The sequence below is a fragment of the Centroberyx gerrardi genome, chromosome 9 (genome assembly GCF_048128805.1).
Source record: "Centroberyx gerrardi isolate f3 chromosome 9, fCenGer3.hap1.cur.20231027, whole genome shotgun sequence".
NCBI lineage: Eukaryota > Metazoa > Chordata > Actinopteri > Beryciformes > Berycidae > Centroberyx > Centroberyx gerrardi.
The window spans coordinates 27,165,871-27,189,462 of NC_136005.1; the positions used below are offsets into that span (position 1 = coordinate 27,165,871).

A 23,592-nucleotide genomic window follows, 5' to 3' on the forward strand; every position below is an offset into this window, starting at 1 on the left:
TTATACTTTAAAGGCCCTGAACACACACACACGTGAATGTGTACACAGGCATACACACACACACACACCCCTCCCCAGATCCACAGTGGCAGTGTGGCACGCACCGACTGACTGTGTGCCAGTAATGCAGTGCGCCGGCGCTATCCGGCGTTGGTGTGATCAATGCCAGCCTCGCCATGCCAAGTCAAGGGGAGCCAGCTCATACACACCTCATACTTAAAAAATTAGCTACACAGAGAACACAGTGCCCACTCAGAGACAAGCGAGAGAGGCCGGGTGAGCTAAGGGAGACAGGTGGAGAGGGAGGAAAGGGGAGGGAGAGAGAGAGAGAGAGAGAGATGCCTGCTGTTGCCACCTGCCTGCTGCCACCCTCAACCCCCGCCCCAACCAAGCTGTGTCCAAAACCACACTTGACAAATGAGTGCAGGGACGCAGAGCAGAGGCACGGTCCCTGAGCTACAACACTAACAATACGCATACACCACTCCATAGAGAGAGGGGAGGTGGGGGGGGGTGGGGGAAGAGAGGGAGAGAGAGACGGAGGCATGGTAGAGGGGGGAGACTCGTACTTAAAAATTTAGCTAGAAAAAGAACGCAGTTCTAGAGAGAGTAAGGATATAGACAGAAAGGAGACTTTTGTGTTATATATAGGTGTTATTAAAGAGTAACTGTTATTAAACAGTAAACCCAAATCTGCGGTGAAGCCTGACACCTACTGGTGAAAAGTAGGGTACTGAACTGGCCTTCTGCTATTGGCTGGTCTTTGGTGCCAGGTGATGTCAACACCTGTTGTACTCTATAGAAGGTGACATCAGGTTTAGTTACCCTTTAATTGCATATATCCATATTTTTTTAGTCATCGTATACTAAATATATTTCTTATTTTTATGTTTTCATATTCTCAATATAATTAATTTGTTTTTTCTTTGCCTGAGTGTGCTCTACTGTTATTTTCCACATCCTCATAGTGCTGGAGTCCATTTCTTTTCCTTTTTTTTCATAGTTTGGATCATGAAAAGGGAAAAACGCCACACACTGCCTTCTACACTCCCATATATTTATTCAATTATTTTACTGTGCTTGTATCCTAGGTTTCCTGGAGTTCTCCTTTTTCATGATTCCAGCACCTGCTAAAAATTTTCATTGGGATGTGCGTAGGTTTTTTCATACTGCATTCATGTATTTCTACTTAGTATGTTTGGGTTATATTTAAATGCCACCCCACCTGCTCTATTCTTATTCATATTCTATTTTACTTTGTTGTATCATGTTATTACGATTTGCTGTTGCAATGTTCCAATTTCCCCACAGGGATAATTAACGTTTCATCTTTCCTACTGTAATTCCAACTGAGATGACTTCCTGAGCTTCAGTGAGGGTCTGATTATGAACTGAATAAGAATAAATATGTGCAGAAAAAACAACATTGCTGCTGTTGATTGTATCTCCAAAAACATTGCATGCATTTTGCAAAGTATTCAATGGGTTTTCAAAGGGTTACATGGTAGGTCTTTGGTTCATGAGGTTTGAAAGTTCATGAGTTTTAACATTACAAAAGTGACATACTCTATATTTTTTATTTGCAGAATAGTTTATTCACCTTTTTAGCCTGACATAAACCATTCCACTAAGTTGTATCAAAGTTATATAAAGATAGAGAGAAAACATTAATTCATGCTCATCTGAAAATACAATTGATTTTTGTTTATATTGGTGGTTGTTTGCCATTATGAAGATCACCGACTGGAGGTCACAGTCTACTTTTATATTTACCACTATATCACCGGTTATACCTAGTGCAGGGACTACAGGAGGTGTGTGTGTGTGTGTGTGTGTGTGTGTGTGTTTCCATGACTCCCTTCCAGAAGGTTTCTTCATTAATATGTAGTGAGATTGCCTGACCTCTGAACACCCAACACACCCAACCACCCACACACTCACACGCACACCCACACACACCCACAAGCACGAGCCATAAAAGAGGTCACTAGGCTCTGCCTTTCTCCCTCCCTCTCTCTCTCCTCCATCTGAATATTTAACATGGGGAATAACATCTCTGCCAGCTCCCATTTGCCCTTCATCATGTCATATTGTGCCAGTGTACTCCAGGCCTTGTTTTTATGCCACTGTCACTATCTCTCTCCCTCTCTCCTCCATTCTTTAACAACCTGCACAAATAACGTCTGGCACTTTGCATCATCTCCAAGGATGTGATGATGAAGGCCTAACGACTGCCATATTTCTCCTGTGCCCGCCGTACCCGTACCTTTCCTCAGCATGAGAGATAAACATAAACCTTACACTTTATGTACTGATGTGTTGACCGCAGGACACAGATCTCTAAATAAACACATATTGAGTTAAAATGACATAAAATGTGTTAAAGGTCTATGGCTATCCATACCTTGGGCCCTATTTTAGTGAATCAAGGTGCAGGCACAGGCAGTGGCGCAGGCTCACGTGGGTGTGACCGACAGATTTTTGGTAATTTCGTGACCAGAGGCACAGCAGAGGTAGTTGTAAAAGGGGTTGGATTAGGAGGAATATATTATCAGTAGGTGTGGTATGGGCTGGCGCCAATCATTGCCAATCAAATCAGCTCCTCTGATTCCCTTTAAAAGCAGTGCGCTCCCTGCCGTGGAGCACCGACAGAGTCTAGACCGGCTTCTCCATAGAGGAAACCAGTGTTCTTCTGGGAGATGCCGAGTTGCAAGGTACAAATATACTGCACTCCAAATATGAATATACGGCAGCCTAAATATGAATATACGACACCCCAATATACGGAACCCTAAATATGAATATATATGGCACCGTAAATAAGAAAATACAGCACCCTAAATATGAATATATATGGCACCCTGAATATGAAAATACAGCACCCTAAATATGAATATACAGAACCCTAAATATGAATATACTGCACCCTAAATATGAATATACTGCACCCCAAATATACCTGAATATTGAATTCAGGTTTCTGGAGATATTGAAATCACTGCTGTACCACATCAAGTTGTCACAGCCACAGCCCTTTCTCTATTGCAATTAAAAAATCCAATGCTTTAGCCGCTACTTTTGGGAAACCTGGACACACATTACAAGACGTGAAATTAGCTACTGAAGCCATAACGTCTTGTGGAAAAAATGTACTGACTTCATAATTTTAGCGAGAAGTTGCGTTGTGGTTGGATTGACTTGTATGGAGTCTGCCGCTGCGTCCGTATTGGCTTCAAAATTCACTGTGGTCCGGTCCAGGACCTTTGTTGCATGTCATCCCCCTCTCTCTGAGTTTTTCCTCTTTCTTTCAACTTTCCATTATCTAATAAAAGGCAAAAAATGAAGAAAAAAAAGTGTAGGCATTTTGTCATGCAAAGATGGAGATGTGAGGTGATATGCAGCATAGGCCATGAGTCAGATTCGAACACGCAACACTGCGAGTACGTGACGTGCGCCTTGAGTCACAAGGGTGATCTGTCCTTATTCTTTTGCTCTGTTTTTGAAGTCATTTTTGTTTCCCCCAAGTTTTCTCCTCTTCTCTGTGTAGGTGAATGAAAGAGCTGTCAAATGAAAGAAAAAGAACGTCAAGAGAGAAAAATGAGCTGCCAGCCACCGGCCTTTTAGCCAAGCAATCAGTGTCCGGCAGGGACGGGATGGACGTGAAGGTCGCTTGCACACTGGACAATGCTGCTATACACTGCTGATACTTGACACTGCTAACACACACACACACACACACACACACACAAACCTGTTTTGCTCTTCTGCCAGTTCCTCACAGACCTACGGTGGATCAGAACCACTGATTGTGTCTCTAAATGTACAACTTGGCCATCTCAACCAAAGTGAATAGAATAGCACAGAATAAGTTAATTTCTGTACTGCTTTTGACTGGGAACTGATCATTTAACCACTGATATAAATTGTGTTTTTAGATAATGCCAGCTTAGCTTAGCTAACCTAGTATTTGGTCAGCTAACCATCATTGTCTTCTTGTTAGCACATCTTATTTGCAGACAAGCTAACATATTCAGTAGAAGCTAGTAGTGGCTATTTGCTGCATGTTAACATTAGCCTGCAGGTTAGTTAGCTAGTTAAGCCAAAAACAAAACAGGCTAACTAAGCTGACTCTTCTCAAGCTACAACTTTGTTACTCTGTCACACTATTATTTTACGGTACTGAATAGATAAGAATGGCGATGGCGCAGCAAAGGGCATCTGCAAAGTGCGGTACAAGTACAAAACACTATTAAATTTCTATGGGCAAAACAATAAATCAACATTTTCTGTGGTTGCTTTTTCTGTGTTCTAATAATTTATGTGAAATGTATATGGTGTAAATAATTGTCGTTACCTTTTCATGGTTGTCAAACAACAGCATAAAATGTTCTTCTTGAAGTCTCAAAATGCGAACATGACTCCTCTCTTGAACGGAAGTTTGCATGGAAGTTTGTTGCTGATGTGTGGTGAGCGTTCTGGCGCAAACTGGCTGCTGTGCATCACCCAGGTGGGTGCTACACACCGGTGGTGGATGAGTTGAGTCCCCCCCCCCCCCCCGATATGTGAAGCGCTTTGAGTACTTAGAAAAGTGCTATATAAATGTAAAAATGTAATCAATTATTTGTTAGCATTTTGTGACTTCCAGAAAAAACATTTTAATGATAATGTAGTTCTTTGATAACCGTGAAAATGTAACAACAAATTATTTACACTTTTTTTGTTTTGCCCATAGAAATAGAGTGGTGCATATCACTTGTACCACACTTTGTGGGCATGGCTCGTTTGAAACGTCACGCCATTCTTACCTATGGATCTATACGGAAGCGTATTGCATTCACCAAAGAAAAAAAAATTGGTGATGGTTTCTCATAATTATGACTTCCGTATCTCATAATTATGACTTAGTATCTCATAATTACGAGATAAAGAACTCGTAATTACGAGATACCTTATCTCGTAATTACGAGAAAAGAATACTTCCGATTTGGGCGTTTAGCCTTCAAAATAAAAGCGCAGTATTTCTACATGTTTTTAAACATGTAGAAATACTGTTTTAAACCAATTACCTTGTATTTAATCGTCAAATTCAATAAGTGAGCACCCATATTAATGTTTGATGTCATAATAATAATGATAAATGCCATAATATCTGCCATTGCATTGCAATATCTATAGTCTCTATATTATGTACATTACCTCTATTGTTTTATCTTATTACCTCTTCTCTTTTACTATCTTATTGTACTTATTGTGCTTGTTTTCCTTGGTACTGCTCTGCCAGTTGCTGCTGAGGCACCTGAATTTCCCCAAGGGGATCAATAATATGCTATCTTATCTTATTTTTTAACTATAAATGCTGCATATATTACACTTGCAGTATGGCTGATTTTGAGGGCCTGCCATGACTTTTTTTTTTAAACATCCTGGGCCTAAATGTTAGTGTGTAGTGAAAGTTCAGGTCTGCAGGAGTGTTTTGACATAGAACTTGTGCAGTTACAATGAAAGGTAAATTGTACCATCTTATAATTACGAGATCTTTATCTCATAATTATGAGATCCTAAGTCATAATTACAAGATCTTTATCTCATAATTATGAGATACTAAGTCATAATTATGAGATACTAAGTCATAATATGAAAGTCATAATTACGAGAAACTATCTCCGATTTTTTTTTTTCTTTGGTGAATGCAATACGCTTCCGTAGATCTACAACCAGACCACAACAATCTTTTTCAGGTGTCTCTCTTTTTCTAGCCTGGTTGTTATTATTTGCATACAAACAGTTCTCCAATGGACCTCCATGATGGAGCCAGCTGTGACAGGAGATTTGTGACGCAACTTCTAAGTCTCTATTCTAAACTCACAAATTGGTCCAAATGTTGATAAGGCAAATACTCACCCATTACCTTCAGAGCTGAACACTATCAGAGGGGTGGGGAGTAGGCCTACACTGCCTTAAAGGTGCTAAATGTAGCAGTTTAACATTAGTAAATCATTACCACATTAATTCTGAGACATTAGTGTAATTACCGTACCCAAACAAGATCATCGTGGAGAAGATTGGCAGCCTCTACCAGCCTCTACACTGTATTTTACATTGTGTGCCACTGGGTAAGATTTGATGAGAAATCTGCTGGATTGCTTTACCGCTTTACTGTAGCCCCTTTAAAGGAATAATCCTTTTTGGGCAAATAAGCTCTTTGCTTAATATACTGCTGTGTGACGAGAAGATTGGTTGCAGGTTGACTTCTTGTGTTCGGCAATTATTTAGTTCACTGTGGTGCATACCACTGCTTTAGCACTGGGTATGTTTAATGAATAGCAAGCTTTACATCATCTCAAAAGCACTGTAGCACACTAAATCCAAAATGAGGTGAAACTGCTGCCAATCTTGTCATACAATGCTAAGTTGATAAAAAGGTTTGTGTTCCTTTAAGGAGAGGAAAAGCCCTTAACTCTGTCTCTTCTCAAAACAATATAATACAGTATTTGACATTCTGTGGACATAAATGTGGTAACCCTGCAACTCTCATCCATACTTTTCTACTTAACATGTAGTGTTGAAATTGTCAGTTGAATATATTTATATGACCTCTTCTGCTCTATTCTTATTTATGTTATATTTTCCATTGCTGTATTCTGTTTCTGTTTGCTACTGCAACGACTCAATTTCTCCATGGGGATCAGTTAAGTTTCATCTCTTACCTTACATGTTAGTGCCTTGCCATGCTTTCTCAAATAAAAATGGGCTCCATTTACTGAGAAAATGATGGGAACGTAATTGTATGATTACCCTTCTAACCAATCCACTATCTAACAGTGCTTACAATTAACTATTTCCTTTATTGCAGAAGAAGGTGGGAATAAGAGACTTGTGCCTCTTCTCTTGCAATCCCATCTGTCTCTTCCTCTAGTGAACACGGGAAGAGAACACACACACACACACACACACACACACACTTGCAGCCTGGTGCAGCTAAGCGTGAATGAATTCTCTTTGTAACGTCATTTTTACTTTGCCATATTTCATATATTGTATGTGTCCGGCAGCCATGAAGCCATATTTGACAATTACTAATGGACGCAAGAGTGCATACACATACACAAACGCATGCACAGGCGCACACACACACACACACACACACACACACACACACACACACACACACACACACACACACACGCACACATACTGACTAGGACTTTGATCCATAGTGGGACGTAGATCACAGCAACATACCACATGGACACACAGCTTTTCATTTGTTTTCTAATAGGAGAAAGATAGTAGAGAGAGATAGTGACAGTGGCATGAAAACTTTTTTTCTGCTTTTGCGGATCACATTCCTGAATTATTGTACAGCTGTTAAGGCTGCAGTTTCTTACATTTCTAGGAAATTGCCTTCACTGGAATGCACTTGATTGGACATTGTATCTCTGTCATTGTGTCTCTAGCATGTTTTGGTTAAATATGTGAAAATGAAACAATATCTTGTAGGAATTTCGTCAGTGAATCAGTCGTGGACAGACTTGCGTCCAGATCCCTATGAATCAGCATGCAAATTCAAAAATGCGATTCATGGGGGCTGGACAGCAGGCAACAAGGTTAAAGAGTATCTAAACCCCAAACCCAAATTTGTGTTGAAGCCTGATAGATAATGGTGAAAAGTAGGGTACTGAACTGGCCTTCTGCTATTGGCTGGTCTTTGGTGCCAGGTGATGTCACCACCTGTTGTACTCTATAGAAGGGTGACATCACCTGGCTCAAAGACCAGCCAATAGCAGATGGCCAGTTAGGTTAGGTGTCAGGCTTCACCACAGATTTGGGTGGGGTTTAGTTACTCTTTAAGAACAAGAGGACAACTCAGTCTTGAGTCAGTATCTCCTTTGTTTTGAATGCGGGAGCTGAGTAATAGGGAAGATGCTGCCTGGACGTTAATCATAGCTCCCTCTGCCCACGGCCTAGGCTTAAACCCAGAGCGAAAAGGGGCTACAGTTATATGTACACCCACACTTACATACACTCCCGTACACACTCTGGATCATGTCAACACACACAAACACTCACATATACAGACTAGGTGCTGCAGGAGTCTAAATAGGCAGATGGCAACCAGTTCACCAGAAGAAAAGCTTCTTTTGTACAAACTTGTCCTCCTCTCTCCCACACATCCTGCTCACCCTAATTAAACTGCTTCTCTGTCTTCTCCTCCACTCTCCTGTAGGATTTAATAGAGTTTCTTTTGTTTGTTTTTCTGGAGGGGGTGGTAAGCCCTTGGCCATGCACAGTGGTAGGTTGATAAAGTGTCCTTTCTCACAGTCGGACTGTGAGTTTTGGCGGTACGGTACTCATGCCAGGGTGGTGTACTTGTAGGTGTAATTTCATACGCAGAACTGCCATTAAGCATCTTAATCAAAGAGTTGGACCACCATAAACTTCACTGTGCCCTACGTCATTTGTGACAGCAATCCTATACTGGCAATAGCTTTAGTAAACTGGTGGAATTTGTAAGCCGTGACAATATTCCAAGCACGGTGATGGTTATTTCTAGTTTAGTTGAGACAGCAATCCTACTTTGGCAATAGGTTGTGTAAGCTGTGTGTAATTTGTGTGACTTTGACTGTGAAGCCATTGTAGAGGAAAGGTATAACTTGGGGTTTATGACAAAGGGAGACAGAAGGAATTAGTGACTTGTGACAGTGATCCTTTCTTTGCAACAGCTTTGGTCAAAAGGTGTAATTGATGAGCTACTGTAGCAAAGAGTACATTTGTGCTATCTTTGTAGTCTCGTGTACTTCTGAGTTGAGCCAGCAATCCTACCTTGGTACTATTATTCAAGGGTGGATGTAACAAATTACATCTACTCATGTTAATGTAACTGAGTAGCTTTTTTGTGTACCTGTACTTTGAGTAGTTTTTGTTACGTTTAAGTATTATGCAATACAACATTTTAAACTGCATCCTTATGCATCAGAAACTGACCACTTGTAAATTGCATGTTCAGCATGTGGAGGTAACATGAAGTGAGCTAACTGTAGCATTAAATGCTCAAATCTATCCATGATAATCGCTTAATTAACATCCATACAGCTACAGTATTATTAGTTTGTGTTAGTCTTGCTAGTTGATAGCTAGTAGCAAAAGAAAAATCAACGTAGCAACGTTACTGAATGATGGGGATGGGAATTTTTCAGGTTGTTTATTTAATCAGAGATTGAATATCACAAAACATTCAGAATATCATCTTTAGAGTGCTTAACATAGCCAATAACAACAAGTGTAATATCACATATTGAACTCTCTGCATGGGAAAGATCACATGTAACAGTGCCTGATTTTTTTTAAAGTATTTCAGAAACTTTTACTCAAAATTTTCAATGAGCTACTTTTTAGTTTAACTGAAGTATTTTTTACACCAGTTCTTAAACCTAACCTTTTGAGTATGAAACCTTTTTTCTGCTGTTAGCTGTAGCCAATGTTAAAGGCAATGCTCATGGCAATGTACTGTATGTTATGATGAAACACTTCCTTCCTGGTTGTAATATTGACAATACATCACATAATGCTTTTTTCCTTGGGTTTTCTGTGCAAATGCCAGCTTATTGCCGCAAACTAGTGGCTATAAAAACCTTTGAATAGTGTTGTTTTGGTGGTTTACAGAATTTTGGACGTCATCATACACGCTGCAGTCTTTTCCCCTTGCCCATCCCCCCCTTTTCCCCTGCTCCAGGCAAGCAGACAAAGAGGACCGAAACATCCTGCTCAATTAAAAGTACTGTTACTTTGCTGTCATTTTACTTAAAGGGTCATGACAACCTCAGTTTGAGACTGAGGTTATCATGACCCTTTAAGCCACCCCTGCTGTTAGTCTGTTAGATGTAATTTGGTAGTCATACTATAAAGAAGGTAGAGACGTGTGATTAGTGATGGTGGTCATACCTTGGCAATGGTTTCGTGGAACTTGGAGAGCGGGTCAAGGGTGCCCGGTGACTCGGCTGAAAACTGGGCCTCTGACAGAAAACTGGTAGTCTGGGGGGTGAAAGAGAGCGGAAGAAACAGTTATCCTGTTAGATGTAAAACCACAACATCATTTAAACCTCGGTCTCCTCTCCTCACTTCTCCTTTCAGCTCAACTCCTTGTCTCATTTACGGGCTAGTATGAAACCTCTCCATTTCGGTGCCATAGCCTACCACAATGATTCATGAGTCAAAAAGAAAAAAAGGAAAAAGAAAGCGTCTCTTGTTTTTTCCTTCCCTTTTCTTATCTATTCTATTCTAGTTTATTCTATTCTATTCTCGAAGAGTGCGGTAGCAATGGAGTGATCTGTCAAGCCGCTGAAAGGAAACAACAGTAAACGCTCTCAGGGCCACAGAGCTGCCAGAACGTTTTGTTCTGCTGTCAAACGCACACACACACACACACACACACACACACACACACACACAAAGTCCCGGATGCTGACACTTACAAAGTCATGTAACCATGCACGCACACACACACGCACACACACACAAAGCCAATCCTCTGTCACCTTAGCACACACTTTGTAACGTCCCAAAACAAACCACCTCATAGCAACTTCAAAGACGCGACACGGCTGCATTTATAGAAGAACTGCGTTTTTCATGGAGTCAGATTAAGTAGCAGACAGCTAAGAATATCAAAGGTTCAAAGACACGATTGCGACACTATCTATCTTGGGAGTCAAGAACATACCTGACAACTCAAGTGTATTGTACTTGTTTCAGACACACTCCACGTGCCTCATAAACGTGCTGGTTTTGTTTTGTTTTGAGCAATCAGCCTAGGTTGACATGACCGGAGTAACCCAGCTGTTCTCTCCAGTTTACTCCAGTTTAGGACTTAATCAGGTTAAGATATTTCCATTAACCTTTGATACCCTGTGGTTGAGTCTCCCTGTTACCATGCATAAAACAGTTACTGAATATTCTCCCTCTGTCTTTGACTTAGTAATAGTAGCTCCTTTCTAATACAAAGGACAGAAATTATGATCCCAATAGTAATCTGTTCAATCATTTTGAAGCTCCTGACAAATAACCTGATGTTAAAGGGTCTATGTGTGATTTCTGGTCCAATGCTGGCCTCTATGGTTCAGCGTTGTCACTGCAACAACACTCTGCCCTCCGTAGAGCGAGACCATCATCAGCATGGCGGGCAGGTTGGACAATAAGCGTTCTATCATGTTTTACTGAGTTAACGCATTGTTTTGTTCGATGGACGCTTGCTGTGATTAGGATCCTGACATCACCACGATTCCTGTTGTCTGTGGAGTTTTGGAATATATTTAAGGTAAGGAGTCGCTATTTTGTATGTGAAGTAGCATCACTTCCCCAGTTAAATGGGCACCACTTAAATGGGCCGGTCCATTAAAATTCAAGCTGTTTGGAGGATTATATACATGCCGGATTTACCAGAACACCCTACCGATTAGTAATAAAGTCTCAAATTATATTTTCCAATGTGTGTTTTTTTGCCAATAAGCAAGGCTAAAACAAACTGCCAGATTTTGAACGCACCTTGGTGTGGTAGGAGAGCCTTCAAACAACGTCGGCCCGCTCCTGTGTTTCTGATGCACAATGTACTTAGAATGCAATTAGGGTGCCTTATAATGCCTTATGAGCGCCACTTTAAATGAAGAGATGCCGCTGGTTCTGTTTTGCACATTCAGGGGCGAATTCACAAAAGGATTGCGCGGCTTTTGCTGACGCTAAACCTGTGCAAATAAGACAAAAAGAAACCGTCTAATTCACAAAGCACTCGCAAAGGGTGAAATGCCCCGCTAACTGCACTGCCACGCAAATAGCGTCTTGGTGCTCCTGTGCTATTTGCACGTATTTAAATTAGGTAATATGCATACATTTGGCGCAAAATTGCCCCCTTTCTATGCAAATGAGCCTCATTGCAAAAACAGTCCAATTCACAAAGGTCGGCGCTAATTGCCACACGCAGTGAAATTATTAGCGTCTTCAGAGAGTTGGTGGTAACTGAAGCATTTATAAGGGGTGTCACGCCCAGACTTTATCACTTGTTGATTTAACTGAGAATTGAATTGAATTGACCTTGCAAATGTCTCTGCAACAATTCCACCTTTGTGTTACCTAAAAAATAAAATTGTCTGTAAATACAGTCTGTAAATAATATTTTGACATTATTATTATTATTACTATAGAACTTTAACACAGATTGCTTCACAAACAAAAGCAAATAAATCAGTACAACCAAACAATCAATACAACTCAATTTCATTTTCACTCATCTCACTAGTCAGCACAGTGGGCTTTATTTTGGCCTAAAGATCCAGCACCATGGACAGCCCCGCTCAAACTCATTTACAGTATTACCTCCGCCAAGGAGGTTATGTTTTCGGTGCCGTGTGTTTGTGTGTGTGTTTGTCTGTCTGTCAGCAGGATTACGGAAAAACTACTGGCCCGATTTTCATGAAACTTCGTGGAAGGGTGTAGCATGGGCCAAGGAAGAACCCATTAAATTTTGGAGCGGATCCGTATATTGGTTGCGCTTGCACATTTGCATATCATAGAAGACTGGATTGGCCTTGGCGGAGGTCTGCGCTCGCGAGTGCCCTTCTAGTTTATTTTGGGATGCAGTGAGATGCAATGACAAACAAAGGATGCAGTGACAGGATGCAATTGTGTCATGAAAAATAAATGAATACATTCTCCTTTGTTCTCCGCTTCAAATCATGCCATCTTCTTTTGCAGTCTGAAGGTGCGTTTGGAAACACCAACAGCACTGACAGACTGGGATATTAAATCCCAAATATGGTTTCTCGCAGTCCCGGTTAAATCTCTTGCCTGAAGTTTTGAGGAATGCCTCTGCACCTTGTCTGCCAGGACTTGCAGCTCGCGGTCTAAAAATTTCATTTTTCTCTTTCTCTCTGCCATTGTCCTGCCTACTGTGTTCTTCGCGCAAAGGCAACGTTTATACTTTGCCACATTGGTAATTGCAATCAGACGCAAAACAGGGGCAAATTGCGCTCAGCTGCAACAGGTTATGGGCGTGTTTGCGCTGGCATATCATTAGCGCAATATCTTTTGTGAATCGGTCCTTGAGACGGAGCAAATAGCGGGTGCAAATGATGCGCAATTCATGGTGCTATTAGCGGCCGCAATCCATTCTTTGTGAATTCGCCCCTCAGTGTATTGAAGGTCTCAGCTTCATGGTCAAGGTAGAATTTGCGTCCCAATTCAAAATTAGTCTAGAACCACCACTGGAGAAACACGCAATAAGTACCTGGGACCTTTGTCACGTCATCCCCATCTCAATTTTCCTGTCTCTCTCTGCTGCCAACTACTGAATGAAGGCAAGAATGCACAAAAAACAATCTCATAAAAAAATACATACATGAATATATTTTCATAGCCAGGAAAAACAGGCTAAAATGTTTAACTCTGGGGTGCACATAACCAACAACCTCAACCAACCAACTTGACATCCAGAGTGTGGGCACATATGGAGAGTAGAAGTTTTACTTAATAATTCACATATTTATCCCAAGAAGGCACAACCAGAAAGTTTTATGCAGCCTTTTTTCTGTGCTGGCTCTGAATAAATATGTGAATTATTGAGCGCAACATCTGCCTCGGAGTATGCCCCCATTGTGGATGTCAAGCTGAATACAGCATTCCCCAAAAAGAAACCTCACTGCCGAGAGAGAGAGCGCGCGAGAGAGAGAGAGAGAGAGAGAGAGATGGGTGAGTTTCTGGTGCATTCTCACAAAGCCATGGCTTGAAGTGCTATTTGAACCCAGCAGCTTTCTGTAGCTTTCAGTCTTTATGGTCAAGCGGTGTTCTTTTGCAACAGTTTAGGTTGAGGGTATTATAGTCGGAATCATGATGTTGCAGATACGCTGTGGTCTTTTCACCTTTGATTGGGGATAAAAGCATTTGTTTGGGGACAAGATGCATTTGGTGTTTTGCCAACAGGCTTCGGTAAAAGCCTAAATTTGGCCTATAGTTATGATAGTTTCTTTTACTTGGTAAAGCAAAGGCGAGTGGGCTTGGAATAACTGCACTGCAGCTTGGTGTCAGTCAAGAGGACGATATTTTTGAATGGACATTTAATGGCCATTGTTCACTTGTGTTAGTAATTTGTTACTCTACCCGTAATATTATTTTTATGTTACACCCCCAAAACTGGTGATCGCAGCTTCTCTTACCTTCAAAAATTGGGATAACTCAATCACCTCGCTTTTGTGTTTCTTTGTGAATGATCAGGGAAACCAGATGTTGCAGCAGGCACAGCAAACCGCAGTGCATCTATCTATCTATCTATCTATCTATCTATCTATCTATCTAGATATACAGTAGATATACTATAATATACTATAATATATGTTTGGTAATGCCAGAAAACCTCTATCTTTTAATAAATATTTAATTCCTTTTGGATATAATTTGAAATTGAATGATACTATACACTATTTCCAATACCATACCATTCAATAGTTTGAATGGAACTATAATATTGGAACCATGTCTGGGAAATAGACATCTGATTTGTGATCTGATCTGATTTGTGCCATAACTTGCAGTATGATTCGATGACACTTGTAACACACTGGTAATAAATTCGCTGGATCCTTGCTTAGTAGTAAAATATCATCCACTATTATATGATCTCTTTATTTATTACGCCAAAATTTCAGTTTCCTGATTGAAACCATGAATGAATGATGATAGTCTGTATTTTAGCCTAGCTTTTTCTCTCTGGGTGTGATCGCTCTGTAGTCTAGGTTATCTGTCTTGTCAGCTCTGTGCCTATAAACAAATATATAAAGTAACCTTTTTATTGTGCAGGGGTGCAGTTTCCTGATTGAAGCCACAAACTGACATGAAACAATGTGAGGGGGGAAACCAATTAAAATATTTAAAAGAAACCTACATGCCGGTTGATGCATGGCACACTCATAACTGATGTAAATAACCAAAAAACACCTCAAACAAACTAAAGTCTGGCCCCTCTGAGACTAAAATCATGTAGGCCTAAGCAGGTTGCCTTGGGTCTTCTTGATTTTTGTCATTTGTGTGATGTCATCAGCTTAGCCTAGATGCTGGGAATTATTGGAAATTGTGAATGTACAATTGATATACTTGGGTTTGATACTTGAAGCTGTTATATTGGTCAGCTTCACGGTCAAACTACCACTAAGCTAGTTTTCACTTGTTTGATTGGTAACTCTAATACTATTACTGATATTGAAATATTCATTACACTATGAATTGTAAAAAACAAAACAAAAAAACGTAAAAAAAAAGAAAACAGTCAAATGGTTGGCAGCACAGGTTGCCAAACATTAACCGTAAAATTACAATTCAGGTTGGTATATTAAAATAAGCTGATTTTTCTGTGAAATAACACTCACATACATTGATGTAAAAAAAAGTGTCAGATACTGTAAATATACAGACTGCATGTTATTCCATTCTACAAATTCTAACTGTAGTTTTACAGTTAATGTTTGGCAGCCCATTCCACAACATTTTACTGGTTTCTAAGTGGATAGACTCTCAAAAAAACAGATGTTATCTGTACTTTTCAATTACAAAACAAAAAGCTGTAAAATAACTATGACTATAATATTGATCGTAATTTTATTGACATATCTGTAAAAATACAATGCTGCTTGTAAAATTTGCAGTATTGTCTTTTTTAAAACAGAGAATGTATTTACTTCAACAAAGGATATAACCCCTTAAATTAAAGGACAAACATTTAATAAAGGGTCATAACTTTAATTTTAATGCAATTTAAAAAATTTTGAAAATACATGAAATCCTTGTGAAAATCTGCAACATATTGTCGGATTTTTTACATTTGTTTTAGGGATGGACAATTCCACATTTTTTGGAGTTGATGGAATGGATTCTCAATCAATTCCGATTCCAAATTAAAATCAACACAAAAATGGAAGTTTTACGCCAGTTGGCATTCAACCAACGAGCGTTGAGTTTCTCCCTCCCCTCTCCCCACTTGTTGTGAAATGGATCAGACCAAGACAGTCGAACACAGATTAGTATAGATCGGCCTAAATCAGAATGAATTCATTACAAATTCATTTAAATTAAACAGTTTATACAATTCAAGAGTATGGAGTCGAGATTGCAACAGGAGTCGACTCCGATTCTGTTTATTAGTAGAATCGATTCTCAGTCTTTTCTCAGATTCTTCTAATTATTATTATTGTTTTTTACGGTGTACCTGTTACTGGGAATAGTAATATATTGCTCTAACTTGACACACACACACACACACACACACAGACAAACACATACACATACACTCCACAGCATCCCTTGTGCACTGCCCAGAACCGCATACACACCTGCTGGCTGTCCTCTCCCAGTAGGGTCTATGCACTGTCATTAGCTGTGGATACCCGGTGCCAGGCAGCAGGCCAAATCAAGCACTCTGTTCTACTTCACAGAGGCAGGATGAAGGGTTTTGGAGAGCTAAAGCCGTAAAACAAAGAGAGACCCCGCGAGGATCAAAGATACCTGAGCCCCATTCACTTTGTACCTGGAGCCCTTTGTACCTCTTAGCTACCTCTCACTTCGTCTTTCTCAATACAGACGATCTCTCTCTGCCTTGATCTCAGCACTTGGGCTTTGCTCTCTCTTTCTCTCCCACAAACATTTTCTCTGCTGTCTCTTACCCTTGCTGGGTTTTGAGCCTAGTATTTTTTTTTTGTGTGCAAATTATGATGTAACAAATTCGAAAAAGCTGAATGGAAACAGCAGCATTTTGATATTTCCTCAATATTGCAAGAAACGCAAAAGTACACTCGCTTGAAGCTGAAATTTCCTTTTAGAAATTATGTGAGTTATCTACATATTGATGATCTTTTTCAATTTTCTTTTTTTTTTTTTTTTAAAAAGAACCTTTTGGGGTTAAAGATTAAAAAAAGCTAGAAAATACATAGCCAAATAAAATATATATTATACATATATATATATATATACAAATATTTGATGCTCAATATCTCAGAACTGCACTCCATGAGATTAGGGCTGTCCTGAAAAAAACATAAATGTATGTATTTAATTCCCCCCTCATTTACGCAAAATGATAAATGAAAAAGTATTTGCCATGAGCAGAACACTGTTGCAAAGCTGGAATTTAAAGTCTGGAACGACTTTAAACTGGAGAGCAAAAGTCAAACAGCTAATTGCGATGCAAGTGTTGGGAGGGGTGACGGCAGCAGAGCTAATTACAATAGGCTACTACTAATTTAATCAGGCACTTGAAAACACACCATTTGAAGGAGTACAACAAGTTCTCACAGACAGAAGCCGAGCTCACAAGTGCAAGACCGCACCGAGGCAGCAACCATTAGAGGATGACGCACTGAGAGAATGAGATAAATTAGCCCACAACAAAAGGTTAAAAAAAAGAAAAGAAAAGAAGAATAAGAAGAAAAGAGACAATTAGGAGGATTGTTATTGAATGTATTGCACTGGATGGGTTGGTGGTGGAAAATGTAGCTTTGGCCGTTTAATGGAGCATATGGAGGGACTCAGACTCTGCCCTTCCCACTAATGTACAACAGGGCGTGTGAACATCTTTTGGACTGTTTGAAAGACGGGACCACAATTTGTTTCATCACAGACATTTTGAGTTCAGACGTCTGACCCATGTCACTGCTGAGTTTGACCGCACGTTGATTGATTCCAGTTTTACTTTACAATGTGCGCTGTTGAAAAATAAACACTTCAATTTAAAAATTAAAATGCCTAGTTAAAAAAAATCAACAACAAAAAAACCACTATGGGCTTGTTTTATAGTAATCTTGGTCGAGATAGAGCCTTATGATTTCCAGCTCAATTTGTCGAGTAAATAATGAAGTAGGTTTGGCGTGATTGGCAATTTGAACTGAAATTACATTAAAACTAAAGAACATTTTTTGGACAAAAAATGTACAATATCTGGCCAGCATGACCTCCCAGAAAAGTCAAACCCACTGTCACTCCCAGGTATAAGTCTCCATTGTGTTTGTATGATCATTAGTTAGTTTTGCATTAGAAATCCATTAGAAATGTTTGTGCCATGCTCAACCCTCTGAGTGACGGTTCCACAACTGAACCTCCCACTGGTACACTCCTATACAATAAGGAAGAAGAAGAAGAGGAAGAAGAAGAAGAAGAAAAAGAAAAAAAAGAAGACCGCATCTTTATTGACCAATGTACAAATGATAACAAGATAATTATCTTTCTACATATCTCTCCTAGATACATACACAACGTAATTCATTACTCTTCAGTGGTGACTCTTAATGCCTTACAACAAGACGGATGGGATAAAGGAGGAATGTTGATTAGCTGAGGCATTTATTCTTTTGTTGTTCAAAATCTGATGGCACCACCATGTAACTTTTCTTCCTCCTGAAATGATTTATTCGGCGGAAATAACTCTTACTTCATTATCCCTTGAAGAACGTAATGCAAGTGCACTTTGAAAGAGCTTTGCTATATGTGTATGTGTACTCACTCTGTCAACCCTCACATCATTAAATCCACCCTAAAAGACTAAAGAAGGCAGTCTTTTCCACAAAGTGTCTCTACGAATAGCCCAAAACATGAGTGTATTGTTTAGAAGCCAGACAGCTCCCCTGTAGAGACCCTGATGACAAGTGATGAAAGTTAGAGCTGAGAAAACAGAGAGGTGAAAACCAGCATGAAAGAAAGCCATGGCGCGCTTCTTCTTTAGTGCGAACCAAAGCACTTTCATCAAGGTATTCCTCTGCAAAGGATATTAAAATTTGACAGGTTTAAAAACAAGAAAGTGTTGAAGTTTTGGTTAATTTCTTATCAGACACCAGATGAAGTCTGAGTTAGATCCCTTAAAGAAGGTTATGGTGCTAGATAAATGGCAGCTGTTACTAACAGAAAAGGCATGCACCAATGCACTAGCACAAATACATACACACACAAACCACAAATACACTTTACGCATGCATACGTGGATCATATCCTTCACATCAGAGGTTGATGATACTGACTGGGAAATATCTGTATTTCAGAGGTGGGGACTCGAGTCACATGACTTGTACAGTCACAATTTTAATTACCTGAGACTCGACTTGAGACTTGACTTGACTGGATTCTGGTGACTTTGACTTGTACTGTGATGACATGAAAAGGTTTCTAAAGTCTTGACTTGAGATCTTGTGTTTGTGTAAATGACTTAGATTGAAAGTGATGAGATTTGTTCCACCGGATGACTGAATTTAAATTCTGTTTTCTGAATTTGTATGGAATGACTGAATTTATTGAAGTTGAAACTCTAGAAATCAAACTCATGATGCTCTTACCAAGTTTTTATCCTATTAAAGCCATGTTGCATTGAAAAGTCCTAGATATTTAGTTTTCTTTAAGATATTAAATTGATACTGGACTCTTGATTTGTTCTGACTTGACTTGCTGTTCTACATTTAGACTTGAGACTTGACATTAATGACATGGACTTGACTTGGTAATCTACATTTAGACTTGGGACTTGACATTAATGACATGGACTTGACTTGGTAATCTACATTTAGACTTGGGACTTGACATTAATGACATGGACTTGACTTGGTAATCTACATTTAGACTTGGGACTTGACATTAATGACATGGACTTGACTTGGACTTGACTTGATAATCTACATTTAGACTTCAGACTTGGCTTGAGACTTGAGACTGACTTGGGACTCGAGCAAAGTTGACTTGGCCACACCTCTGCTGTATTTAAATAAAAGGCCAATATCGCCCGACAAATCAGTCTAACCATAACACACAAATGCACATACCGTATTTCCTCTAATAGTGGCCCGGGCCTTTATTTACCTCAACTGCAGAGGGTACCAGGCCTTTACTGGAAGCAGGCTTATATTAGAGACAGGCCTTTATTTCTAATTCCCTCTGTTTGATAAGTATATTTGCTCATATTTTAGTACGAAGCCTCCTTGTTTCCTGATCTGCTTCTGTTGGGGTACGTTAGGTAGACGTTTTTTTGTTACTGCAATGCATTACGTTAATTACGGTAATCGACGACGGCATGCTCCAGAGACTTCCACCGGCCGAGCCGTCTTGTGGCACTTGTACGTTACTACAAACTACAGTTACAAACAGGCACCAGGAGTTTACCGGTATCCACCGTTGTTTGCATGTAAGCTGAAGCTAACTGAAGCTAACTGAACCTGGGCGCCGATGTGTTCCCTGTGATCCGGCCGAGATTTCGGCGGGGGTCCGGGGCTTGGATCGGGAGGATCAATGCGGGCCGTGGGTGCGGTGGAGAGGCAGCGGCGGAGAGAGGAGACGGACACGGTCCAGCCATATACTAGGTTTTGACCTAGTCTTGTTTCCTTTGTTTTTTCCCCCGGCCTTTATTTGTCCGTGTCGACCACGGCCCCGGCCATTATCGGAGACCCGGCTTTTAATTGACTACAGGCCACTATTAGAGGAAATACGGTATGCTGAGAACATTATGTACTGTATGCAGGCAAACACATGAGTAAAACACAGGCTGTTTCAGCCGTACACCATCTTTAAGGTTAGGGTTAGCCAATATAGGGGGGGTGGGGTGGGGCTGGGGTGGAGGCAATCAGAGACGAAGAGAGATAATGATCCAGAGTGATAAAGTAAGAGAGAGAGAGATGAAAGAGATAAGAGAGGGGGATAGATAGGACGAGTGAAAGAGAGCTAATGAGAGGCTGGAGAGAGATGGAGAGAGACGGAGCAAGGAAGAGAAATAGAGGCAGAGGGATGAATGAGAGAGGGAGGAAGAGAGAATCCAACAATCCTTAAGAGCGGCGAGTGTGAGGGAGAGGTTAATGTGGGGAGTTCACGTGAAATAAACACCCACACGCATTCATACACACGCGACCTTCGCTTTTATCGCTCCGGGGAAAAAAAACAAAAAAAGAATGAAAGACACTGCATTGTCAAGCTTAGTTCCACCTCAGTTGGATTCTCATTGATTTTTTTTTTTCTGCTTCAGCCTCCCCTCTCTCTCTCTCTCTTTATCTTTTTCTCTTTCTCCCTGTCTTTCCAGGTGCTGGATGTAATTGGATTCCCCCACTGTAAAACTATGGGTTTGAAAGTCTGCTGAAGGGGGATACAGCGCGGCTCGGCAGCTAGTCATGCTTGTAAAATAAACTGTAAAAATGAACAGTTGAAAGCGCCAGCTCTGCCAGCAAACATTTGCAGCTAACTGTCACTGACTATGTCTAACACGCGCACAGTATTCCAGATAATAACTCATATCTAGGGTAAGGCTTATACGCACTGTTTACATTTGTCTATATAGCTACATATCCCTGTATATATGAATCAACACAATCAATTAGAATAATGGGAAACTAAGGCTACCTTTACACTGCTGCTGTAAGTGTCCCAATTATGTTTTTTCCCTCCTATGTGACGCAGATCTGATGTATTTAAGTGTGTGAACAGAGAAAAAACACATGGATCTTTTCAATTTTTATTTGGACCACAGTCATATGTTCCTAGATGGAACACATCACTGTCGTCATCACTTTGCTGCAACACAAGCAGCCAATGGAGAGACAGCGAGCGCATGTACCAACACTGGTACCAACACTTTGTACTTTGAACTTTCCTACATACACATATACCCCAAAACAAACATGGCCCCTCACAGTCCACAAGTGTTGTGGATGTGGGTCATTTCAGGATAGAGTGTCTGTCTAGTAGTCTGTTCAAACTGATATTGAATATGGGTCACTGTCAAAAATGAATAGTCAGACAATAAAATCGGATCTGAGCAAAAAAACGCAATTAAGCACCAAGGCCTGCAGTGTGAACATAGCCTAAGCTAAACTGAAACAACAGTAAAAAAGATGAGGTGTATACTGGAAGTGAGTCAATATCATAGATGAAATCAGCATATTTCAGTTCTGGCTTCACATAATCTGGACATGGGTTTATCCTGGCAATTGTAAATAAGTTATGGCATTTGCATGCATCAACTCATAAACAGAAAACTTGACCATCCCCATTAGCAGGGGATATCAGAGCATTAAAACATAGCCGTTGTTAAATGGCATGAAAAATCCAAGTCCAGCCACTTGTGTGGATTTGAATAATAGAGTGCTCTGATGAAGGCAGATTGCCGGTACGTGTAGGTGCTGTTTTTAATGTTCTAGCCCATCTAATACAGGCTTCTTATTATTCAGATTTGATGAAACTTGGGGGAGTGATGCATCTCACCACTGCGTTCCATAATTTTCAAAATTACACTGATTGGCCCAAGGGGGATGCTACAGATCCAGGTCAAAACAAGGTGACATATTTTACAGATGAATCCAGACATGAAGACTTTACTGTTGTGTTTCACCACAACATAATAAGTGCCTATCAAAGAAAAATAACAGAATCCAAATTAAAAATGTAAGGTATCCCTTTAAGAGTAACTTTAAAAAGATTGTGCTCTCTGCCAGCGTTCATAGTAAAACAAAACACACGCGGTAAAACACACCGCCTGGGTGGTGGTGATTAATTAGAGATGTGACCCAAGGCAAAATATACAAACAACTGCTGGATTTCATCATGTTCCAGCATCCATAGTCAAAATCTGACTCAACAGCACAATGAACAGGTGTGGTGTATTCATACATCATATATGCTGGACTTAATGATGCCCATACTGAGAAATACACACAGGCACATACACAGTTAGGCAAAAGAAAAAGGCAGGTTAAATGAGAGCTTTTCTTCCAATAGATAGTGAGAGAGAAAGACAGAGAGAGATTGCATGTATCTGCCAAAACATTTTGAAATAAATACTTATTCATACTATTTTAATAAACAATGCTTTATAGGTCCAGAAGTTGTGTGGGAGGCTTCAGTGGGGGTCAACGGCAGGGAGTTTGAATTTTTTAAAATCTTTCCATTGGATGAGGTGGGCAGTAGATTATTTAAAACTGCAGCTTTTCAAACTGTACAGACTCTCTCTCAAAGAAAAATCCACCCCAAAACAGTTTGGCCTTCCTTTGTGAACATGACCAAGCCTCTCCCAAGGGTGCAAGCCAGAGAGATGAGACTCTTTTGATGACGTCTGCTCCATTGATGGTGAAAGTGAGAATGGTTGTGTGGATGCTACCCAGGGTGGTATTAAAGGGTCAGGGAAGTGCAATGACGTGAAGATCATTTGGATGTACTGCAAGAACTCCCGCAAACATTGTCTGAGTCCACATATTCAGTCTACAATTCACCGTGAATAGAGCAGCACCAGGTTATGTCTCTTGATGAAACCCTCACGAACTAACTCACTGAACACTAAGCTATGATAGAGTCCTCGCATCGGACATAATTTTACAAAACCTCAAAAATCAGCTTTGACGGAACATTGGTCCTGAATCCTGATGTGACATTTTATCTTTTTTAGATATGGTTTCCAAATAAATTTCCATCAATCTTTTCTCTTTTGACTAATCATGCATTCAAGTGATGTTAGGTCGTACATTGGAACAGAGTTGGGAATACATCACAACTCGACCATCCGAGTAGTTCACGTTCACGTGCTTTACGGTCGGAAAATTGGAGAAC

The 23,592-nt window shown here is 40.2% G+C and overlaps 1 protein-coding gene across 1 annotated transcript in view; it reads right to left on the minus strand.

Annotated features, from left to right (window-relative positions):
• naaladl2 (N-acetylated alpha-linked acidic dipeptidase like 2) overlaps positions 1–23,592 on the minus strand; it is a 386,338-nt gene that overhangs the window by 54,358 nt on the left and 308,388 nt on the right. The window contains exon 14 of the mRNA XM_078285865.1: positions 9,943–10,032. Within this exon, the coding sequence (XP_078141991.1) occupies positions 9,943–10,032 (90 nt within the window). The remainder of the gene's footprint in view (positions 1–9,942; positions 10,033–23,592) is intronic.